Source organism: Coturnix japonica, chromosome 29, assembly GCF_054131305.1.
Source record: "Coturnix japonica strain WE chromosome 29, WE-NBRP24, whole genome shotgun sequence".
NCBI classification, from domain to species: Eukaryota; Metazoa; Chordata; class Aves; order Galliformes; family Phasianidae; genus Coturnix; species Coturnix japonica.
Genome location: NC_140691.1, coordinates 3,712,875 through 3,732,111, shown reverse-complemented (window position 1 = coordinate 3,732,111; position 19,237 = coordinate 3,712,875). Strand labels below are relative to the sequence as shown.

The 19,237-nt window shown below is 46.2% G+C and overlaps 1 protein-coding gene across 1 annotated transcript; it reads right to left on the bottom strand.

Moving 5' to 3' along the window:
* Positions 1-15,429: 15,429 nt before the first annotated feature.
* On the bottom strand, positions 15,430-17,013 carry LOC146755865 (uncharacterized). The gene has a single exon (XM_085525084.1). The coding sequence runs from the start codon at positions 17,011-17,013 to the stop codon at positions 15,496-15,498; it is 1,518 nt and encodes a 505-aa protein (XP_085381210.1). The 3' UTR covers positions 15,430-15,495.
* Positions 17,014-19,237: the final 2,224 nt, after the last annotated feature.

Sequence of the window (19,237 nt, the reverse complement as noted above, 5' to 3'; positions counted from 1 at the left end):
AAGCACACCAAGCAGAAGGGAAGGTATTGGACAGACCGACCAGAGGTCAAGCGTTGCTGGGCCTGCTGCTCACCAACGCTGAGGAGATCATCAAAGGCGTCAAGGTTGGAGGCTGCCTGGGCTCCAGCGATCATGCCCTGGTTGAGTTTGTGATCTCAAGCGATGTGGGCCTGGCAAAGAGCAGGACCAGGATGCTCAACTTTAGAAGAGCAGACTTCAAGCTACTCAATGGAATGCTGGCCAAGATCCCCTGGCGCGCTGCCCTCAAAGATAAGGACGTTGAGGAGAGCTGGCTACTGTTCAAGGATGCCCTCCTGGCAGCACAAGAGGTCTCCATTCCCCTGATTAAGAAAGTGGGCAGGAGAGGTAGAAAACCGGCATGGCTCAGCAAGGACCTGCTAAGAGAACTGAGGGTGAAGGAAGGGGTGTACAAGCTCTGGAAACAAGGCTGTGTCACCCGGGAAGAATACAGGGATGCCGTCCGAACTTGCAGATGTGGGATCAGGAAAGCCAAGGCTCAGGCAGAACTGAACTTGGCGAGGGATGTGAAAAACAACAAGAAAACCTTCTACAGGTACATTGGCCAGAAGAGACAGGCCAAAATGGGCGTGCCTACTCTGGTAAATTTAAAAGGAGAAATGGCTTCAACAGATGAAGAGAAAGCTGAGGTGCTGAATGAGTTCTTCACCTCGGTCTTCACTGGTGGCCAGGATTCTAGTCTTTTTCACGTCCCTAAGTCTTGCACCCCCATACCTCCATGTGGGGACCAAGGAGGTAAATCCCTCCCCACTGTAAGGGTAGAGCAAGTCCGAGAGTGCCTCCTTAGACTGAATGAGTATAAGTCTATGGGGCCAGATGGCGTGCATCCCAGGGTCCTGAAGGAGCTGGCTGAGGTGGTTGCTGAGCCGCTCTCCATCATATTTGAGAAGTCATGGCTGTCAGGTGAGGTCCCGGATGATTGGAGGAAGGGTCACGTCACTCCCATTTACAAGAAGGGGAGCAGGGACGACCCGGGTAACTACAGGCCGGTGAGTCTCACCTCTGTGCCTGGGAAGATTATGGAACAGATCCTCCTGGACAACATGCTTGATCGCATAAAGAACAAGCATGTGATCCGAGACAGCCAGCATGGCTTCACCAGGGGAAGGTCATGCTTAACTAATCTTGTGGCCTTCTATGATGGAGTGACGGCGTTGGTGGATGAAGGGAAGGCGACCGATGTCATTTACCTGGACCTGAGCAAGGCCTTTGACATGGTCCCCCATCACATCCTCATCTCCAAATTGGAGGGAGGTGGATTTGATGGGTGGACAACTAGATGGATAAGCAATTGGTTGAAAGGCCGCAGACAGAGGGTGGTGGTCAATGGCTCTATGTCCAGGTGGAGGCCGGTAACGAGCGGCGTCCCTCAAGGGTCTGTCTTGGGACCGGTGCTCTTTAACATCTTTATTAATGACATCGATGAGGGAATGGAGTGCACCCTCAGCAAGTTTGCTGATGACACCAAGCTGAGTGGTGCAGTCAATACGGTGGAGGGAACAGATGCCATTCAGAGGGACCTTGACAGGCTGGAAAGCTGGGCTCGGGTGAACCTAATGAGGTTCAACACGGCAAAGTGCAAGGTTTTGCACTTGGGCCGGAAGAACCCCAGGCACCTGTACAGGCTGGGAGGAGTTGTCCTTGAGAGCAGCTCGGCTGAAAAAGACCTAGGGGTCCTGATAGATGAGAAACTTAACATGAGCCAGCAGTACGCTCTGGCAGCCCGGAAAGCAAATGGGATCCTGGGCTCCATCAGGAGAGGGGTGGTCAGCAGGGATAGGGAGGTGATCGTCCCTCTCTACTCTGCTCTTGTGAGGCCCCATCTGGAGTACTGTGTCCAGGTGTGGAGCCCTCAGTACAAAAAAGATATGGAAATTTTGGAAAGGGTCCAGAGGAGGGCCACAAAGATGATCAGGGGGCTGGAGCACCTCCCCTATGAGGACAGGCTGAGGGAGTTGGGTTTGTTCAGCCTGGAGAAGAGAAGGTTGCGAGGTGACCTCATTGCAGCCTTTCAATACCTGAAGGGAACTTACTCCCAGGAGGGGAGTAAACTCTTCGAAAGGGCTGATAATAGCAGGACTAGGGGAAATGGTTTTAAGTTGAAGGAGGGAAGATTTAGGTTGGATGTTAGGGGAAAGTTCTTTACTAGAAGGGTGGTTAGGTCCTGGAACAGGCTGCCCAGTGAGGTTGTGGATGCCCCGTCCTTGGAGGTGTTCAAGACCAGGTTGGACAGGGCCCTGGGCAACCTGATCTAGTAAATGTGTATGTTTGGTGGCCCTGCTAGGCAGGGGGGTTGGAACTACATGATCCTTGAGGTCCCTTCCAACCCGGGTAATTCTGTGATTCTGTGATTCTGTGATTCTGTGAAGGGAAGCATTACTGGACATGCTGCACAGCAGGGGTTAAGACTGGAGGTGGTCAGGGCTGTAGTGACCATGCCCTCCTAGAGTTCCTCATCTCAAGGAATGCGGGCCTGGCAAAAAGCAAAGTCAGGACCCTGAGCTTCAGGAGAGTCAGCTGCAGGCTGTTCAAAGAATTCTTGGACGAGAGACACTGGAAAACTGTTCTTAGGGGCAAAGGGTTCAAACATCCCTTTGTGTGCACCTGTGTGCAGCCCAACTCCTCAGCACAGCCCTGTGCAAGCACACATTTGTGCCACCGCATCCACGCACTATCTATGTGCTCACACACACTCACACAACCACATCCCTTAGTGCAGCCCTGTGCGCACACACACTCACACATGTGTAACCCCTTCCTTTCACTCCCAAAGTGCACGCACACACCGGTACCACAATGTCCTTGTGCAGCTCCAACACTCTGCACACCCCTGTGCACGTACATATATGTGCATGCTCGTCCTTGCACACATACCCACAGACCTACACACACCTGAGCAACACCACTGGTTTGTACACTCATGTACACAAATGTGTGTACAACACCATCCATGCACAAATACACACACACACACGGATCCCCACTGCTTTGCACAATGCTGTGCACACTCACGTGTGTCATGCACTGATTTCCCATCCAGTCCTTGAGGGGTCACTTACTTAGGACAGGAGTGCAGGGGAGCAGCCAGAAGCTGTTTGCATTCCCTGCTGTCTGCTGGGCAGCTTTGCTGGAGATGCTTGAGTTGCTTTGCTTTTCCTTGGGAGGTGGGAAGGAGCTTTGAATTTGAGGCACATCCCGTGCCAGAGCATCCCGATGGCACAAGGGGGATCAGGGCCCCTCTATTGGTTACCTCGGTGGCTTGCAGCAACTGGAACTTTTTGCCTATTGAGAAAGCTAAAAAGTGTGAGTTCCTCCTGACCCATATCAACAAAAATCTCAACCATAAAAAAGAGACGTCTTCGTATTCAAGCAAATGACAACAGTAAGACCATGCATGTTGTTTTGTTGTATTTCCTCTGTAATCATGGGGAGGATATGAAGAAGTGGTATAATTCATCCACTTCTGCACTTCAGGCACAAGTTCCTTAGAATTGGAAGAGACCCTTAAAGGCCATCTAGCCCAGCTCCCCTGCAATAAAAAGGGACATTCACAGCTAGATCAGGTTGCTCACAGCCTGGTCATTAGTCATCCCAGAGGCAAAACACACACTGAATGATCTCTCCTTCAGTCATAAATCCTTGGAGACAACAGCATTGACACTGCATGTTACTGAAGCAGTAAAAGAAATTGCTCCTGTAACTCTCCTTGTGTTAAGTAAAATGATGATAAAAAGCAATGGAATGCTTTGGCAGGACACCAAAACCATCCTCCTTCCTTGATATCTGCTGCAATGGAACCTTCCACTGGAAGAAAGCCTCTGATGACTTGTCACCCCAGAGAGGTCAGCTTTAGAAGCAGGACTGCTGCACAATAGAATGAACTGGAGCTCCTTAGCATCTCTTACATCCAGGAGGGGTGTGATCAGACCCACCTATCACCTTCAGGTGCGCTTTCTGACACCTTGTCTGACTTCACTGTCACTGTGCCAGCATCCTCAGGCTTAACCTGCTTCATTGTCAGTGTGCAGCAATTGCCAACGTTCTTGATGTCATTGTAATTGTTGGTGTAAAGGAGGTTGCCATTCAGGAACCATTCCACGTCCTCGTCATTATGGGACAGCTCGCAGGAGAAGACAGCAGAGCTCTCTTCTTCAATTTCTACATCCTGCAGGTGCTTCGTTACTTCTACATTGCGGGCTGTGGGGAAACAAGGTGAACTGTTACCACTGTTACTATAAATCATACTGGGATGTGGTAGAATGGTTGGACTAGATGATCTTTGTGTAATCATCTATGTGAAGATAATACATGTATAAAGTTAGCAGGAGAGAACGGCAGAAGTCAACCTCAAGAAGAGAAATCTGAGGTGAAATAGGACATGGAAGAGGCCACCCTCCCTGCTCATACCTTCAGCTGTCAGCGTGGCCTCAGTCTCTGCAATTCCTGCCTTGCACTTGTACACACCAGCATCATCGGGCTTCAGCTTCAGAATTCTGAGCTCTACTGAATGCTTATCCCTCTTGATCTTGTACTTCTCAGAGGGCTCGATGGGTGTGCGGCCCTTGAACCATTTCACAACCTTTGGAGAAGGCCTGAAGTCACAGGACAGGATGACAGAATGACGTTCCAAAGCTGTCTTGTCCTCCAACTTCCTGGTGATTTCTATATGGTAATCTGCAAAGCAGGGGTGGAAGAGAAGAAAGGATGAGGACAATTGGAAGAAGAGGAAAGTCTCTTGCGTGTATTCCATTCCAATTAATGTCAAGTTCACAATGGTTCTTTGAACGACTCTAAAGATAAAACAAGCGATTGTCTATAGGGAATGCCATTGACTACATTTCTATGAAGTAATACTGTACAGTATCTACCAAATGCAAGGTCCAGCTCTTGTTCTGTGCTTATTAAATTGCTCCCAATTGTTGAGGCTTTTATTCAAATAAGAGTGAGTTGAAAATATAACAAGTACTTTAGGATGTGAATGGATAATCTTACGCTGGGGACAACAGCAGATAAAAAGCCTGCAAGTTTCTTTCAGATGAAATCAATGACAAACCGCACCAAATTTAGGTGCTACCAAACTTAAACTTGTCTAGTTCAGAAATACAATTAATTTCACCTGATTTGACTTCTTTGCTATAGCCAAGGACAAAACCTCAGCTCTGTAAATCTGAATAGTAAGCACATCACAGCTATTCAAACACATCTTTTACTGAGATGCAGCTGTCTCATTTAGTGTCCAACAACTTTGAACTGGAAATGGAGCAGACCAAAGCAGAATCTAAACATGGCTTCTACAAGGACTGATCAAATGCGGCCACCGTCAAATTCAAAGTATCTGATACAGAAGGATCACACTCACAGTCAGACAAAACCTCTTTGGAGAGGTGAACTGACTGCCCTGTTCACCCCCACTTTGGAAATAACTGCACTCATTTCCTACCTGCTCCCAGCAGTGTGGGATGGTGGGATAGCATCACACTTCCCACACTAAGCATCCCACCATGTCACTTGTTCCACCTAAACCTCAGTCCCAAAACAAAAGGGGAACTCGCTTCTGAACCCTCTTCACTTCATTTCAGATGTCTTATATGCTTGATCTCCAACCCACCCCCCACTCAGGAGAAAGACCCCCCGCTTACACCCTACCATCTTGTTGCATTCTGATGTTGTCATCAGCCTTCAGCTTGTTGTCCTCTTTGTACCACTGGGTCTGAACCTCATCGTGTGAAATCTCACAGACAAAAGATGCACTCCCATATTCATTCACTTCCACATCTTCCAGTGCTTTAACAATCTTGATATCTCCAGCTGTGAAACAGTAGAGATATATTTGTCAGGGTATTTCCAGAACTGAGTGCAGCATCTTTTCCTTACACATATTTGCATAGAAAATAAGTAGGATTATGTTTTATTCTAAACCATCATCCATTCCTGAGTCATTTCTCTCTTCAACACAGTCAATGCATTATTGCCCTTGAACTTAAAGACAGACCTACTAGCTACAATGGAGCTCCCTGCAAACAGTTTTCATGGAAACCAGAATCTCATTTATTCTAAAACCTTTCAAGCAAAATTAAGGGTAGAAAAACAATAGAACTGACTGAATCTTTAAGGTCATTTAGTTCCAGTCCCCCTGCTATAGGCAGGGACACCTCCCTCCACACCAACTCTTCTCCTCAGGGTCAAGGCTTCTCTCAAATCATTCTCCTCTAAGCCTGTGCCTGTGCTTGGGATTGCCCTGACCCAGGTGCAGGGCCTTGTACTTGGCCACACTCAAGTTCATGAGGCTGCCAAGGGCCCACCTCTCCAGCCTGTCCAGGTCCCTCTGAGTAGCATCCCTTCCCTCTAGCACATCAACAGCACCGCTCAGCTTGGTGTCATCTGCAAACTTGCTGAGGCTGCATTTGATTCCACTCTCCATGTTGCCTACAAAAATGTTAAATAACACTGGTCCCAACACCACCCTCCACCTGGACACTGAGCTATTGACTGCAGCTCTCTGAGTGTGACCATCCAGACAGTTCCCTATCCTGCAACTGGTCCATCCATCAAAATCATTTTTCTCCAGTTTGGTGACCAGGATGTCATGCAGGACGGGATCAAATGCTCTGCACAAGTCCAAGTAGATGATGTCAGTTGCTCTCCCATTATCCACTGATGCTGTTACTCCATCATGAAAGGCCACCAAGTTTGTCAGACATGGCTTGACCTTGATGAAGCCATATTGGTTACCACCAATTACCTCATCTTTATTTTCCAAACTATGCCAAGGAGAACTAGACAGAACTCTACAGTGTTGTGTCACTACAAACCTGTCTGAACCATTGGCTTCTCTGCATGCTCATCACTAGTCTCTCCTTAGCTTGTGTGCCTACAAACAATGTATGGGGAATGTCAGCCACAAATCTTACCTAGGGGACATCTTTGCTTCAAAATCCTTTGAACATCACACAATCCCTTTTAACTCTCCAGGTCTGCATTTAGTTATGTCAGAATCAGGCCATATTTCTGTGCTGCTATATCCCTTTCCTTCTGAAGGGCCTGGATACAACTTGGATTAACCTCAGGAGAAGAGTTCCTGCATAGAATCATAGATTTACCCAGGTTGGAAAAGACATTGAAGATCATCAAGTCCAACCGCAGCCTAACCAGTACCCTAACTCTAAAAACCCTACACTAAATCATATCCCTGAGTACCACATCCAAAAGGCTCTTAAACACAACCAGGGATGGTGATTCAACCACCTTTCTGGGGAGCCTATTCCAGTACCTAAAATCTCTAGTATCTAAATCTCTCTAAAAGAGCACAGGTATTAATCTGACCAGAAAGGTTCCTGTTTGTTCATAAAATGAGCCTTTTCCGCTCCATCTTGCATAGGCCACTGGGCACAGGGTAGCTGGGAGACCACAGAAAAAGTGGTTCTGTGAGCAATAGGGAAACTACTGCCTAATCCAACTCCTCCAATCTCTGCGCTCTGCCAGCATGTCTAAATAGGGTGGCAGATACACACAGGAGATAAATATTTCCACTTCCCTCAGCCAACACTGCTCTGAATTTCTATGGGACACACAGTTAGATGAAAAGGCATTTGACAAAGAAGGAAATGAAAGAGTTTAATCTGCTGTGTCATTCTCTCGGTAGCCAGAATAACTAACCCTCGCCAGTGTTAGTTCAAAGAATAGGCAGATTTTATCTCCTGACATGAGCAGTAATTCAAAGAAGCTGGTATATGATCCAGTATCCTGCATATTCACTGCAGGCAGGAAAAGACATTATGAGATAAGGGAGATCTACACATCACTTGTTATGAACACCTCATAAAGATAAAACCACACACAAGAGGAGAGTTTAGGAAGAGGACCACTCTTGGACTACTTTCCAAGAGGCATCAATTAGTAACTCTCTTCGCTCATTTTTCACACTACTCCACAGTGTCCTCCTGAGCCCCCTTACTCCTGTTGCCAACTGCTGATGCAGGGAATCCTGAGGAACCAAGGATTCATAGTTGTTCCATCAGTAGTCCTTGGTCAGCTCTCCCTCCCTGCCCCTTCTGTTTTGATCCCACTAACCAAATTTTAGTTAGTCTGAAAAGAGGATGGAAACCTCCGCAGCAATTAGTTTCTAAATATCTTGCAATGGGCAGCTTGTAGGAGCCCCATCTCAATGCCCACAGCACAGGAGGCAGGACTGCTTAGCCCATGCACTAGTGCATTTACCAGCACAGATGTAAGCCCAGATCTATGCACACCAAATAAAGGCTCTCAGTTTGCACAAGGAGGCATCCATGGAGCTGAAGTATTAGGCAGATATTGTGGTGGGGCAGCAGTTATTGAGACGCCAGACAGAAAGGACACAGATAACATGGCAACTCAGCTTTACCATTATGACTGATGATGGAACATCTAATTTCACTGCTCAAAAGAGAACTTACATATAACTGGAAAGAATGAAATTCACAGGGGAAACCACACACAGACACACACAAAAGCAATACAAAGGAGATGAAGGATGGTTCACATACTAGTGATTCACTCTGAGACGCAAGCAAATGAAAGAGTATCCCCAACCATTTGCCTCCTGAAATGCTAAGTATATAAACTCATTGCTGTGATAACTCTGCCAGACGTGAGTCATACACTGTAAAACCTTATGGGGTCAATCAGTTTAACTTCATAAATTCATTACACCAACAAAAACAGACCATCGTGTCCAGGCTGGTTCATTTCAGCTCTTCAAAGCTGTTGGTAAAACTGCCTGAGAGCTGAAATGCTTACCAGCAAAAGCTAAAAACTGTAAATCAAATGTAATAGGCTGGCTTTGTCTACTGTATAGAAATGATGCCTGAAAAAAAGAAAATAAAAAAGAACGTAAACCAGAACAAATGGAATGGCTACATAAAACAGCCAGTACTGAAACAGCAACCCAACCTGGTTGCAGAATGAGAGAGAAAATGAGAGTTCACCAAAGTCATGGGACAGGACACATGTTCATGTTCATGCTAACACTGAACCCAAGTGGCCACATGAGGACAGCATCTAGTAGGAAATCAGAAAAAAGCATCCTTTCATACGTCCCTTGGGAAGGTGGCATCTACCAGGGCACAGCAGACCCGTGTGTTCAGTAACAAGTCTGATGCTTCAGAGCCCAATGATGAGCTACAAACTGGGGTTTAACCAATGCAACACATGGAGGGAAAATCTGTCTTGAGCATAAAGAAGAAAGAGAAAGGTATCCAAAAGGACTAACCAAGAAATGCCCAAACTGCCCATGAAGCATTTCTTCCCGTGGTGCAAAATACCACAAGAGGATTTATTTGCTCTTTCAGTTAAACATAAAATGAACCTTTAGGGTAGCTGATGTCTTGTCTTAGGCTGCTCAGCATGTGGATGTTCCCTGATCTTCATATTCACACTTGTGAATAATGAGACTTCTCTTATTTCCCTGGGAAGTAATGCCCACTTTTTTACTTTGACAGAGCTCCTTCCCATCCTAGAAGGGAAAATATCAAGTCAGATCTCCATTAGTCCTTCCATCTCTACACTGAGCAAAGGGAGCCTTCAGATCTATGCTTAATTCACCCACTCCCCTAGAATTAATGGAACTGTGCTTACTGGAACATATGCTGAAGCTTAAGCACAGTGCAGTGTTTTCAACATGAAGGAATTGTCTCGCTCCAATTTGTAGGAGGGAGGCAAGGTTCTTTAATATGTGTATACCCGGCGTGAGATTAAGAAGCAACGGTTCAAATGTTGGTCCAACCAGTTTATTAACGTCCTAGGCGTTTTTAGGGAGACGGGGAAGGGAAGGTAGGCGATAGGGAAAGTAGGAAATATAAGCAAGGAGTCTTTGCAGAGAGCAAAAGAGATAGTCACCACCGTGGGTCCAGCGAGGTACACAGTAGGTTCGTTGATCTCAGGAACTCGTCTGATCACCGCGGGGGACGGGAGACAGCCAGGGAGCTCCGCAGCAAGCCGGTCCCGGGGGTTCTTCCGACGAAGTTTTCCCCTCAGGGAATTCTCCGTCAGAGGTGTCTTCGGGAGTTTGTCTCCAAAGTCCCCAGTTTAGTGAGGGCCTTTTATCCCCCGTTTGGCGGGAATTTTCCTCTTCAAAGTCTGAGAATTGCAGCTCAGCATTTTTTTTGGGGTGGAAATACCAAACTTCTGAACAAACAGGCAAACACTTCTTGAAAGGTGATTTACAAAAAGCTTTTGTGATATTCCTGGCCACGGATGAGCCAGCAAGGAAGGAAGAGGGGGTCTCTGTTGCCGGACACAAGCGTTATCGCCTTCTGCAGTGGTCCGCTCCTTCGAGCAGCACCCCCGAGAAAGACTGCTCTTCCTGTTTCTGTTTACCCTTGCAATTGTAAGCAGAAACACTATGGCACATTGACGCCCACCATCCGCCCTCCAGGATACTGATCAGTTGTCAGTCAGAGTCTTATCATCAGGAAGGCCTCATGAAGCAAGCTTTGAGACAAAAAAAAAAAGGAAACCAGTTCTGTCTTTCACACCACCCCGTGGCTCAAAGGTTGCTTGAAACTGATGCGCAAATGACCATTCACGGTGGTGGGGAAAAAAAAGAAAGGTAAGCATAAGGGAAAAGAGGGATAGGTGATATGGGGGAATTAAATGTTACACAATTTCTATAAGGGATCTTTTGGGCTTGGTTACAAATGTTGCCCTGATTTGTTGGACTACTTCTTCATCAGTTGAAGCAGTTACAAAGTACATAGAGGATACCACATGCTGTATAAGTTGAATAAAACATGGAATCATACAAGGAACAAACATAAGAGTTGCAACAACACACAGTAGATAAAACAGAATACGTTTCACCCATGGGCCACCTGGAAGCCAGGAAAAGAGCTCAGTGTCTAGGTTTTTCCAGGTTTGGACAGGAACATGGGCTATTTTCCTTATACCCTGGGCAATTTGTTTAACAATTTCACCGTTATCATCAATCTTCAGACAACAATTGGAATCGTTCAACTTGCCACAAACACCACCTTCTTCAGCTAGCAAGTAATCAAGAACCATACGATGTTGGAGAATTGCTGTCCGCATCTGTGTGGCTTGATCTGCAAGGAGGTCAAGCGCATAAGCCGTTTCATTAGTAATGATTTCAAGGACTGCCTGCAATCTGATAATACGGTTCAGGTTATAAATGGGTTCTCGAGCACCATTAATTATTTCACTGGGATTCCAGGTAGCTGGCCCATAGTATTTGATTATACGTTGAGGGGGCCAATCATCTTTGCCCCAAGTCTGGCCACTACCACTTGTTAGGGAGGTATCAATAGACCTCCGCTGTCGTTTAAGATCATCATATACCTTGATACCTAATTCATTGCCATCATCTCCCGCAAGTAGGAAGAATAGTGGGCGGATTGCCCCCACATAACACACCCCAGTCCAATTTGCAGGTAGTTGTTTATATGCATAATGGCCACAAATCCAGTAATGTCCTTTCAGTGCTACTGATCCATTTTCAAAGGGTCCATCCCATTCATCAGCCAGTTTATTCACATGTTCCTTAGCTTGAAAGTATGTGGTGTTGAAAGGTCCAAAAGGATGTCCGGCCACATTACAGTTCCAGCCGTGACCAGTATCACTCTCATTCCTACACCACTTACACCTCCAAGCCCCAGCATCAGGCCTCCAGGTACATTTCATACCCCCAGCTTCAGTAAACAGGGTGTTGTTGGTGGAGGACCAAAAGTGAGAGAACCCTTGTCCCAACCCTGATCGATTGTACCACCCCCACTGATACACTATGGGGCTGTGTAAATGGGGTCCTGTTTCATAAGCCATTTTACGATAAGTCCAAGTGCAATTACTTGTTCCAACGTAGATACCACCTGGCTGAGTACGATTCAGACAATAAATTCCCATGGAGGGATACTGAATTGGCCATGGAGATGTATTCTCAATTTCCCAGTGGGTAGTGTGGTTAATTCCACTGTAGTTACTTGCCAGCCATTTAGGGGCAATAGGAGTTGAAACCCATGGCCAGGTTTCAAGTCCCATAGGTCCTCCACAGACCCAACAGTTAGTCAGGTTATAGACATTTGCCACTTGTTCAGCCAGTTGGAGAAAAGAGTTTTTATGCCACCCCCCCCCATCCCCGAAGTTTTGAGGAGGATAGCCAATTGCTACAGAAATTGAAATATATGACAAACACAGAAATAACAAAAATGACATTTGGCTCAGGTGTTGAAGAGGCAATCACCAAAGCACCAATGATTTGGCTCTTCTGTGTTCAGTCAGGGTCCCTCGGAGATCTTCTGTAAAATAAAACAAGACATCGGCTTGCCCTTTTGGGCTTTTGTTAATATGGTTAAAATGAAGGGATAATCCAGCGAGTGTTAATTTTATATTCCTTTTCCCGGACATCCTTAGCTTTCCATGCATACTTATTAAGAGGCTCTGTAAGGGTCAGGGGAACTGGCCCCACATTAGGCAGGTCAACTAACACAGGCTGGCCAGGGAGATAAGAAGGTTTCCCTTGCTTATCTGCATCTGGGTCAAAAGTAATAGGCAACAGTGGAGGGGCCCTGGGACAGAAGGCATTAAGTCGAGGACAGCCATTAATTCCCCAGCGATCATTAACTCTTCTGACTGCATCAGAAGTGCGGGTGGTCCAATTGGGTTTTTCTGGTTTCAGGAATTTCTTAAGGAGGCCATTGGATCGTTCCACAATACCATTAGCTTGAGGATAGTAGGGAGTGTGAAAGATCCAGCTAATGCCTTCATCTCTGGCCCATTCTTGTACTACCCCTGCAGTGAAATGGGAGCCATTGTCTGATTGGATAGAACTAGGTTTTGGGAGAATACTAAACCATTTCTTTAGAGCTTTTACAGTGTTTTCCCCTGTTGCTCGAGGAAAGGATTCAGCTTGTAGTAGGCCAGAGATTACTTCTACCCCTACTAATACATATTGTTTGCCTTCAGATTTTCTGAAGGGGCCAATGTAATCAATTTGCCATGTTTCCCATATATGTTTCCCTTCCCTTAAATGGAGAGGGGCATCCTGCAAAGGGTGCTTGTCTAAGCGGGTGCGGCATAGTTCACAGGCAGAAATGCAAGTGCGACATTGTTCCCTAGTAACAGGCCAGCCACGGGCTTGGGCCTCACGGTAAAGATCAAAAGCACCAGTATGTCCTCTTTTTACATGCAACCACTCCATAAGTCTCTCCCAGTTTTCACTGTCTGGTTCTCCCTGTCTCAGTGGAGCAATCCTGGCTAGTTCATCAGCTTTATTGTTCCACTGACTTGCAGGATTGCCATCTTCTTGGTGGGATGCAACCCATGCAACTGAAAATTGGCCTTGTTTAGCAATAGCAAGAATCTCCTGCCACTTATCTTTCTGCCAGACTGGGACACGATTAACCTCCCAACCATTTTGCTCCCAGAAAGGAAGCCACTCTGTACAGCCTTTGAAGACAGCATATGAGTCAGTGTAAATATGCACATGAACAGCAGACTGTGACTCATGCTGGAATACACTCCATACTGCTACCAGCTCCCCAACCTGAGCACTACCTTCCCCCTCAGTGATAATAGTGAAATTAGTGCCTATCTGTAAGGCAACAGCCCGATATTTCCATACTTTTCCCTCACGCTTGGCAGAGGCATCTGTGAACCAAACATTCTGCAACTGGTCTGAGTATGGGGGGGCAATCTGGATAACAGAGGGAAGATTGGCATCAGTGATAGAGAGAATATCGTCTTGAATAGCAAGTGTTTTTGTAGCACCCTCTGTGACTGTAAAGATATTACAATAATGTTCAATTTGAGCATACCATTTCCGGACAGAAGCACGCTGTGCCGCCCCGTCAGGGGGAGGGGTACCGGATATTACAGGCTTGATGACCTTAAATGGGCCTCTCAGTACTATAGGTTGCTGTCGTATGGTCCTCTCAGCTTCTCGCAAAGCTAAGCTGACAACAAACAGCCCCTTCTCCAGCTGTGAGTATCGCTTCTCTGCATCTTTAAAGCTGCGGGAATAGAATCCAATAGGTCTAGTGGGACCTTCTGGACCCTTTTGCCAGAGATGTATAGACAATCCTGACTGAGCAAATCCCCATTCTATCTGCACGGGGTCAGAGGGATGAATAGGACCTAAGGACTGGTGGGTAATAGCTTCAAAAATTAAAAGCTGCAAGGCTTCCTCATGAACTGGGGTCCATTCCCATGATGTCCCCTTCCTCAATAAGTCATACAATGGACGAGCAATGATAGAAAAGTCAGGGATGTGTTTTCTCCAAAACACTAGAAGTCCAAGAACATGTTGTAATTCCTTTTTATTCTCTGGCATTTTGAGTTGATCTAAGGCTGCGAGGGTGTCCTGTGGAATGCAGGCCATACCGCCTTTCCACCAGATACCCAAAAATTTCACTTCAGAAGCTGGAGACTGAATTTTATCTGGAGGAATAGTCAAACCCAGCCCTTCCAAGTGTTTTATTATTTTGTCATGCATTGTTTTAACTGCTATCAGCTTATCTCCCCCTACCAGGACATCATCAATATACTGATAAATCCGGACTCCTTCTTCCAGGGGAATTTGTTCCAGCTCTTGTGCCAATGCATGGTGAGCCAAAGTCGGAGAGTGCTTATACCCTTGAGGGAGACGGGTAAAAGTATATTGCTGGCCCTCCCATGTAAAAGCAAAACGGAGCTGGTCCTCAGAACGCAGGGGGACCATAAAAAACATATCTTTAACGTCAATAGAAGCCATGATCGGGTGAGCTTGCTCTTGGATAGTTGCTATCAATTCAGAAATGTTAGGAACAGCTGCAGTTAGCGGCCCTGCGTTAGCATTTAGCCTACGATAATCGACAGTCAGTCTCCATTTGCCATTTGGTTTTCTAACAGGCCACACGGGAGAGTTAAAAGGGGAGTGAATGGGTATCACAATTCCCTGTTCCTTTAATTCTGCCAGCAAGGGGCCAATACCATTACGTGCCCCCAGGGGTAAAGGATAAGGCTTAACAGAGGTCAAACGGGAGGGGGGAAGCAGGGGTGCCACCTGCAACAGACGAATATCTAAAGTGGGGGCGCCGAACACCCAGCTCCCTCCCTGGTCATCTGTCCAGCTCCTACCCTTCAGGATATCTAGCCCTAACAAATTAAGAGGATATTTTCCTACAACCATGGAGACCTCTTGCACTGCTTCCTCTCCAGGCAATCGCAACCTCACTATTGCCATGGCTTGAGAATGTATGCCGCCCATTGCATCTGCCACAAACATTTTTCTGCGAGACAGAACCACGCCTGCGCGGTCTGCGTCTTCTATTTTAATAGCCGAAATTTGTGCTCCTGTATCTACCAGAAATGTCAGAGGAACTAGTCTAGGTTCAACAATGCATGTGATTAACAGGTCGTTTCCTTTTGTTGTGAGCTTTCTAATATACATCCAACCTCCGCCCCCCCGCTCACATGAGAGGAGCGAAGGCATTAGTTTTCCTGTGGCTCTAGTGTTTGGACTGATTCCAAAGAAGGGGCACTCGGAATTACAGTGTTGCTCTTTTCGAGCTTCTGGTTCGGCCACCCATTAACTAACTTCTCTAGCCTGTCGGTAGATAATCCATCCATTAAGTCTCGCGGAATGCCCTTCTGCCAACCTAGCGTCCAAAGATTATTACGTTTATGATCTATATTTCGCCCACTCGGTTTCATAGAAAGCGAGGCCCCTTTAAACTCGTGGTTCTCTAGTCTGGAAGGGGGCGGGGTCGAATTGGCCACTGCGCGCCTCACTCCTTTTGTTTCAAATTTACTGGTGGAAGAAATCACTGGTCCATATTTTCTCCCATAGTTAATTAATTCTTGGGCAACCTCCCCCCATGTCCATGCTTTATATCCTGATTGCAGATGGTTCGAGGTTATTGATCCTTCTAATGCTGCCCGCGTTCTTTCTCCCTGAGGCATAGCCTGTATCTTTCCTTGTAGCTGTATACCAATAGGTTTCAGTGACTCTGGAAGCCCCCTGATTAAAGGAGTCATCCGTTCAGGATCAACAGGCATCATCATAGGTGATTCATGATGTGGCTGCAGTTTTCTGTCATACATCATTTGGAGACAAGCAGCCTTTTGAACACTTTCTACTAATTGATCAACTGTTCCAATAATGGCAAGAGGGTCTCCCCTTTCTAAAGGGTTAAGACCACCTGCCCAATAGGCAGCCCTTTGTGTTAGGGACCAGGGAGCACGGTTGTTACCAGTAGTTAAAAACACTCCCGGTCCCCAATAACCTTCAGCTTCCTTTTCAGTTAACAGTATTTGGTCTCCACCAGTGAGACTAACCCTCCATACATACTCTGTCTCTGATTCCTTTGGAGAGCGGCTGAACTCTTTTCTCAGCTTTGCTAATTCAGTGGCAGAGAAGGGAATTTCTTTAACATTCATTTGAGGGTCCAAATCCTCACTGTTATCAAAGGTATATTCGGTTTTTATCAACGGACGCAAGTGGGTTGGTGAGTCCTCTAACTTGTTAAGCCTGGACTTTATTTCTTTCAGTCCTTCTAAAGGATAGACCTTTTCCTGAGGCAAGTTATGAACGACAGTGTCGGTAGTATCCCTACACCTTAATTGTTCCTTCAGAGCCTCTAGTAAAAGAGCCGCATCGCGTTTTTCATATTCTAATTGCTTGTTGAGCTCCTCTGTCTGTTTCTGCAGAGTCTGGACTAACTCTTGCAGAGATCCTATGGTTTGGTTTTCTGCTTTAAGCTGTTGGTCTCGGAATTCTATAGCAGCAACCAGAGCAGAACCCAATACTGCACAAATAAACGATTTGCCTTTTCCAGCCCGGCTATGAGCATTCCTTTGCAGAACACTAATACGGTCTGAAACGCTCTGCAAGTTATGCCAGTTTTGTCGTGCCCAATCTACCCCTGATAAAGAGGGCCGAGCACCATGTTTTTCTAAAAGGTCAAATAACACATCTTCACTTTTCATGGTGGCAATACTATCACTCATTATCTAGATAAACAACGAAATCTACTGGCAACAAAATCTACACTGGGGGAGAGGGAGGTGACCCCTTATCTCCTCAGAGAGACAAGCACTTAACAAAACAAATCCAGCAACTACTCAAAGCACTTCTTCCCTACACAAAAGACTGAGAAGACCAATCAACACTTGCAAAGAAAGCGTTAACGCCCAATTCACTCCTGGCTACCCTGTCAGACCAGAAGAACTTCAAGTTTCAAGCTGCAAGAGTTACAAAACACTTCAAGTTTTCTCAAAAAGCAACAAACTTCTTGGAGAGGCACATATATCCTAACTTCCCCAAGAGGCGCACACACAAAACTTTCAATATTCAAAATAGTCTTCCCGAGGAGGCACACGACATATGTCCTCGAGAGATGCACACGTAATACAGTAAAGTTTCAGAATATGGAGCGATCTTCCTGGAGAGGTGCTCACATCTAAGTTACCTAAATTACCGCTCCTTGCAACTCCAGGAGGTGCACACAGAAAAGTTTTAGACTGTATCTGGGAGGACAACACTCTCACGGCGGGTATCCTGCCGACTACGCCAATAAAAATGTCTCGCTCCAATTTGTAGGAGGGAGGCAAGGTTCTTTAATATGTGTATACCCGGCGTGAGATTAAGAAGCAACGGTTCAAATGTTGGTCCAACCAGTTTATTAACGTCCTAGGCGTTTTTAGGGAGACGGGGAAGGGAAGGTAGGCGATAGGGAAAGTAGGAAATATAAGCAAGGAGTCTTTGCAGAGAGCAAAAGAGATAGTCACCACCGTGGGTCCAGCGAGGTACACAGTAGGTTCGTTGATCTCAGGAACTCGTCTGATCACCGCGGGGGACGGGAGACAGCCAGGGAGCTCCGCAGCAAGCCGGTCCCGGGGGTTCTTCCGACGAAGTTTTCCCCTCAGGGAATTCTCCGTCAGAGGTGTCTTCGGGAGTTTGTCTCCAAAGTCCCCAGTTTAGTGAGGGCCTTTTATCCCCCGTTTGGCGGGAATTTTCCTCTTCAAAGTCTGAGAATTGCAGCTCAGCATTTTTTTTGGGGTGGAAATACCAAACTTCTGAACAAACAGGCAAACACTTCTTGAAAGGTGATTTACAAAAAGCTTTTGTGATATTCCTGGCCACGGATGAGCCAGCAAGGAAGGAAGAGGGGGTCTCTGTTGCCGGACACAAGCGTTATCGCCTTCTGCAGTGGTCCGCTCCTTCGAGCAGCACCCCCGAGAAAGACTGCTCTTCCTGTTTCTGTTTACCCTTGCAATTGTAAGCAGAAACACTATGGCACATTGACGCCCACCATCCACCCTCCAGGATACTGATCAGTTGTCAGTCAGAGTCTTATCATCAGGAAGGCCTCATGAAGCAAGCTTTGAGACAAAAAAAAAAGGAAACCAGTTCTGTCTTTCACAGGAATGGCTATAGAACATGCATAAATTCTGGCTGACCTATGACAGCTTAAAGCACTGCGGAGGACTGTTAACAAGCCTGTTTGGACATCACCTTGAATAAATGACGTTATCCCCAAGTAAGGGAAGGAACAGCTGAGCACCAGGGAGGTACACAAAGTGCCAGAGCAAATTCTCACACTGTCAGGTGCAAAGAAAACTGAGATTTCACCCCAAAAACCCAGTTTACAACAAGGCTACAAAATCCCGGCTGAGAATTTCTGTGTTAGACTTGAAGCTCAAGACTGTACTGTAGTTCAACCAACAATATTTTGTGCAGCATGACCTAAAAAGTTCACAATAAAACCAAAACAAACTTCAATTTCAACTTGATAAATGAACTCAGGACATAATAACAAAGAGTGCTGATCTGGGCAAATAAAAGAGCATAAAGAAAAGAGAGCAGTGAAAAAGCTATCAAGGAAAAGCTCAGACTCGCATCCCTTGGAAGTGAAATTAAAGGCTCTCATTCATTTCCAGAGAAGTCAGAAAGGAAAATACCATTACATGCCATACCTTGAACCACTTGACGTCCATGTTGGGCCTGGACAGCTCACACTCAAATGTGACCTTGTCCTTCTCAATGACGCTACTGTCTGCCAATGGTTTGCTGATTTTCACAGGCAATTCTGAGAAGGAGAAAGAAGAATGTGGATTTAGTTGGGAACTTAGTTTTGTTCATAACCAGGTCCATGGGTGCTGTTAAATGGATCCTTCCAGATGGAAAAAACATTTCAGGTGGCCTCCTAGATTTTACCCCTTTTTGTGTTGC

Coding starts and splice junctions, on each gene's coding strand:
- LOC146755865 (XM_085525084.1), bottom strand. CDS start 17,013: ATGAGTGATAGTATTGCCACCATGAAAAGTGAAGATGTGTTATTTGAC.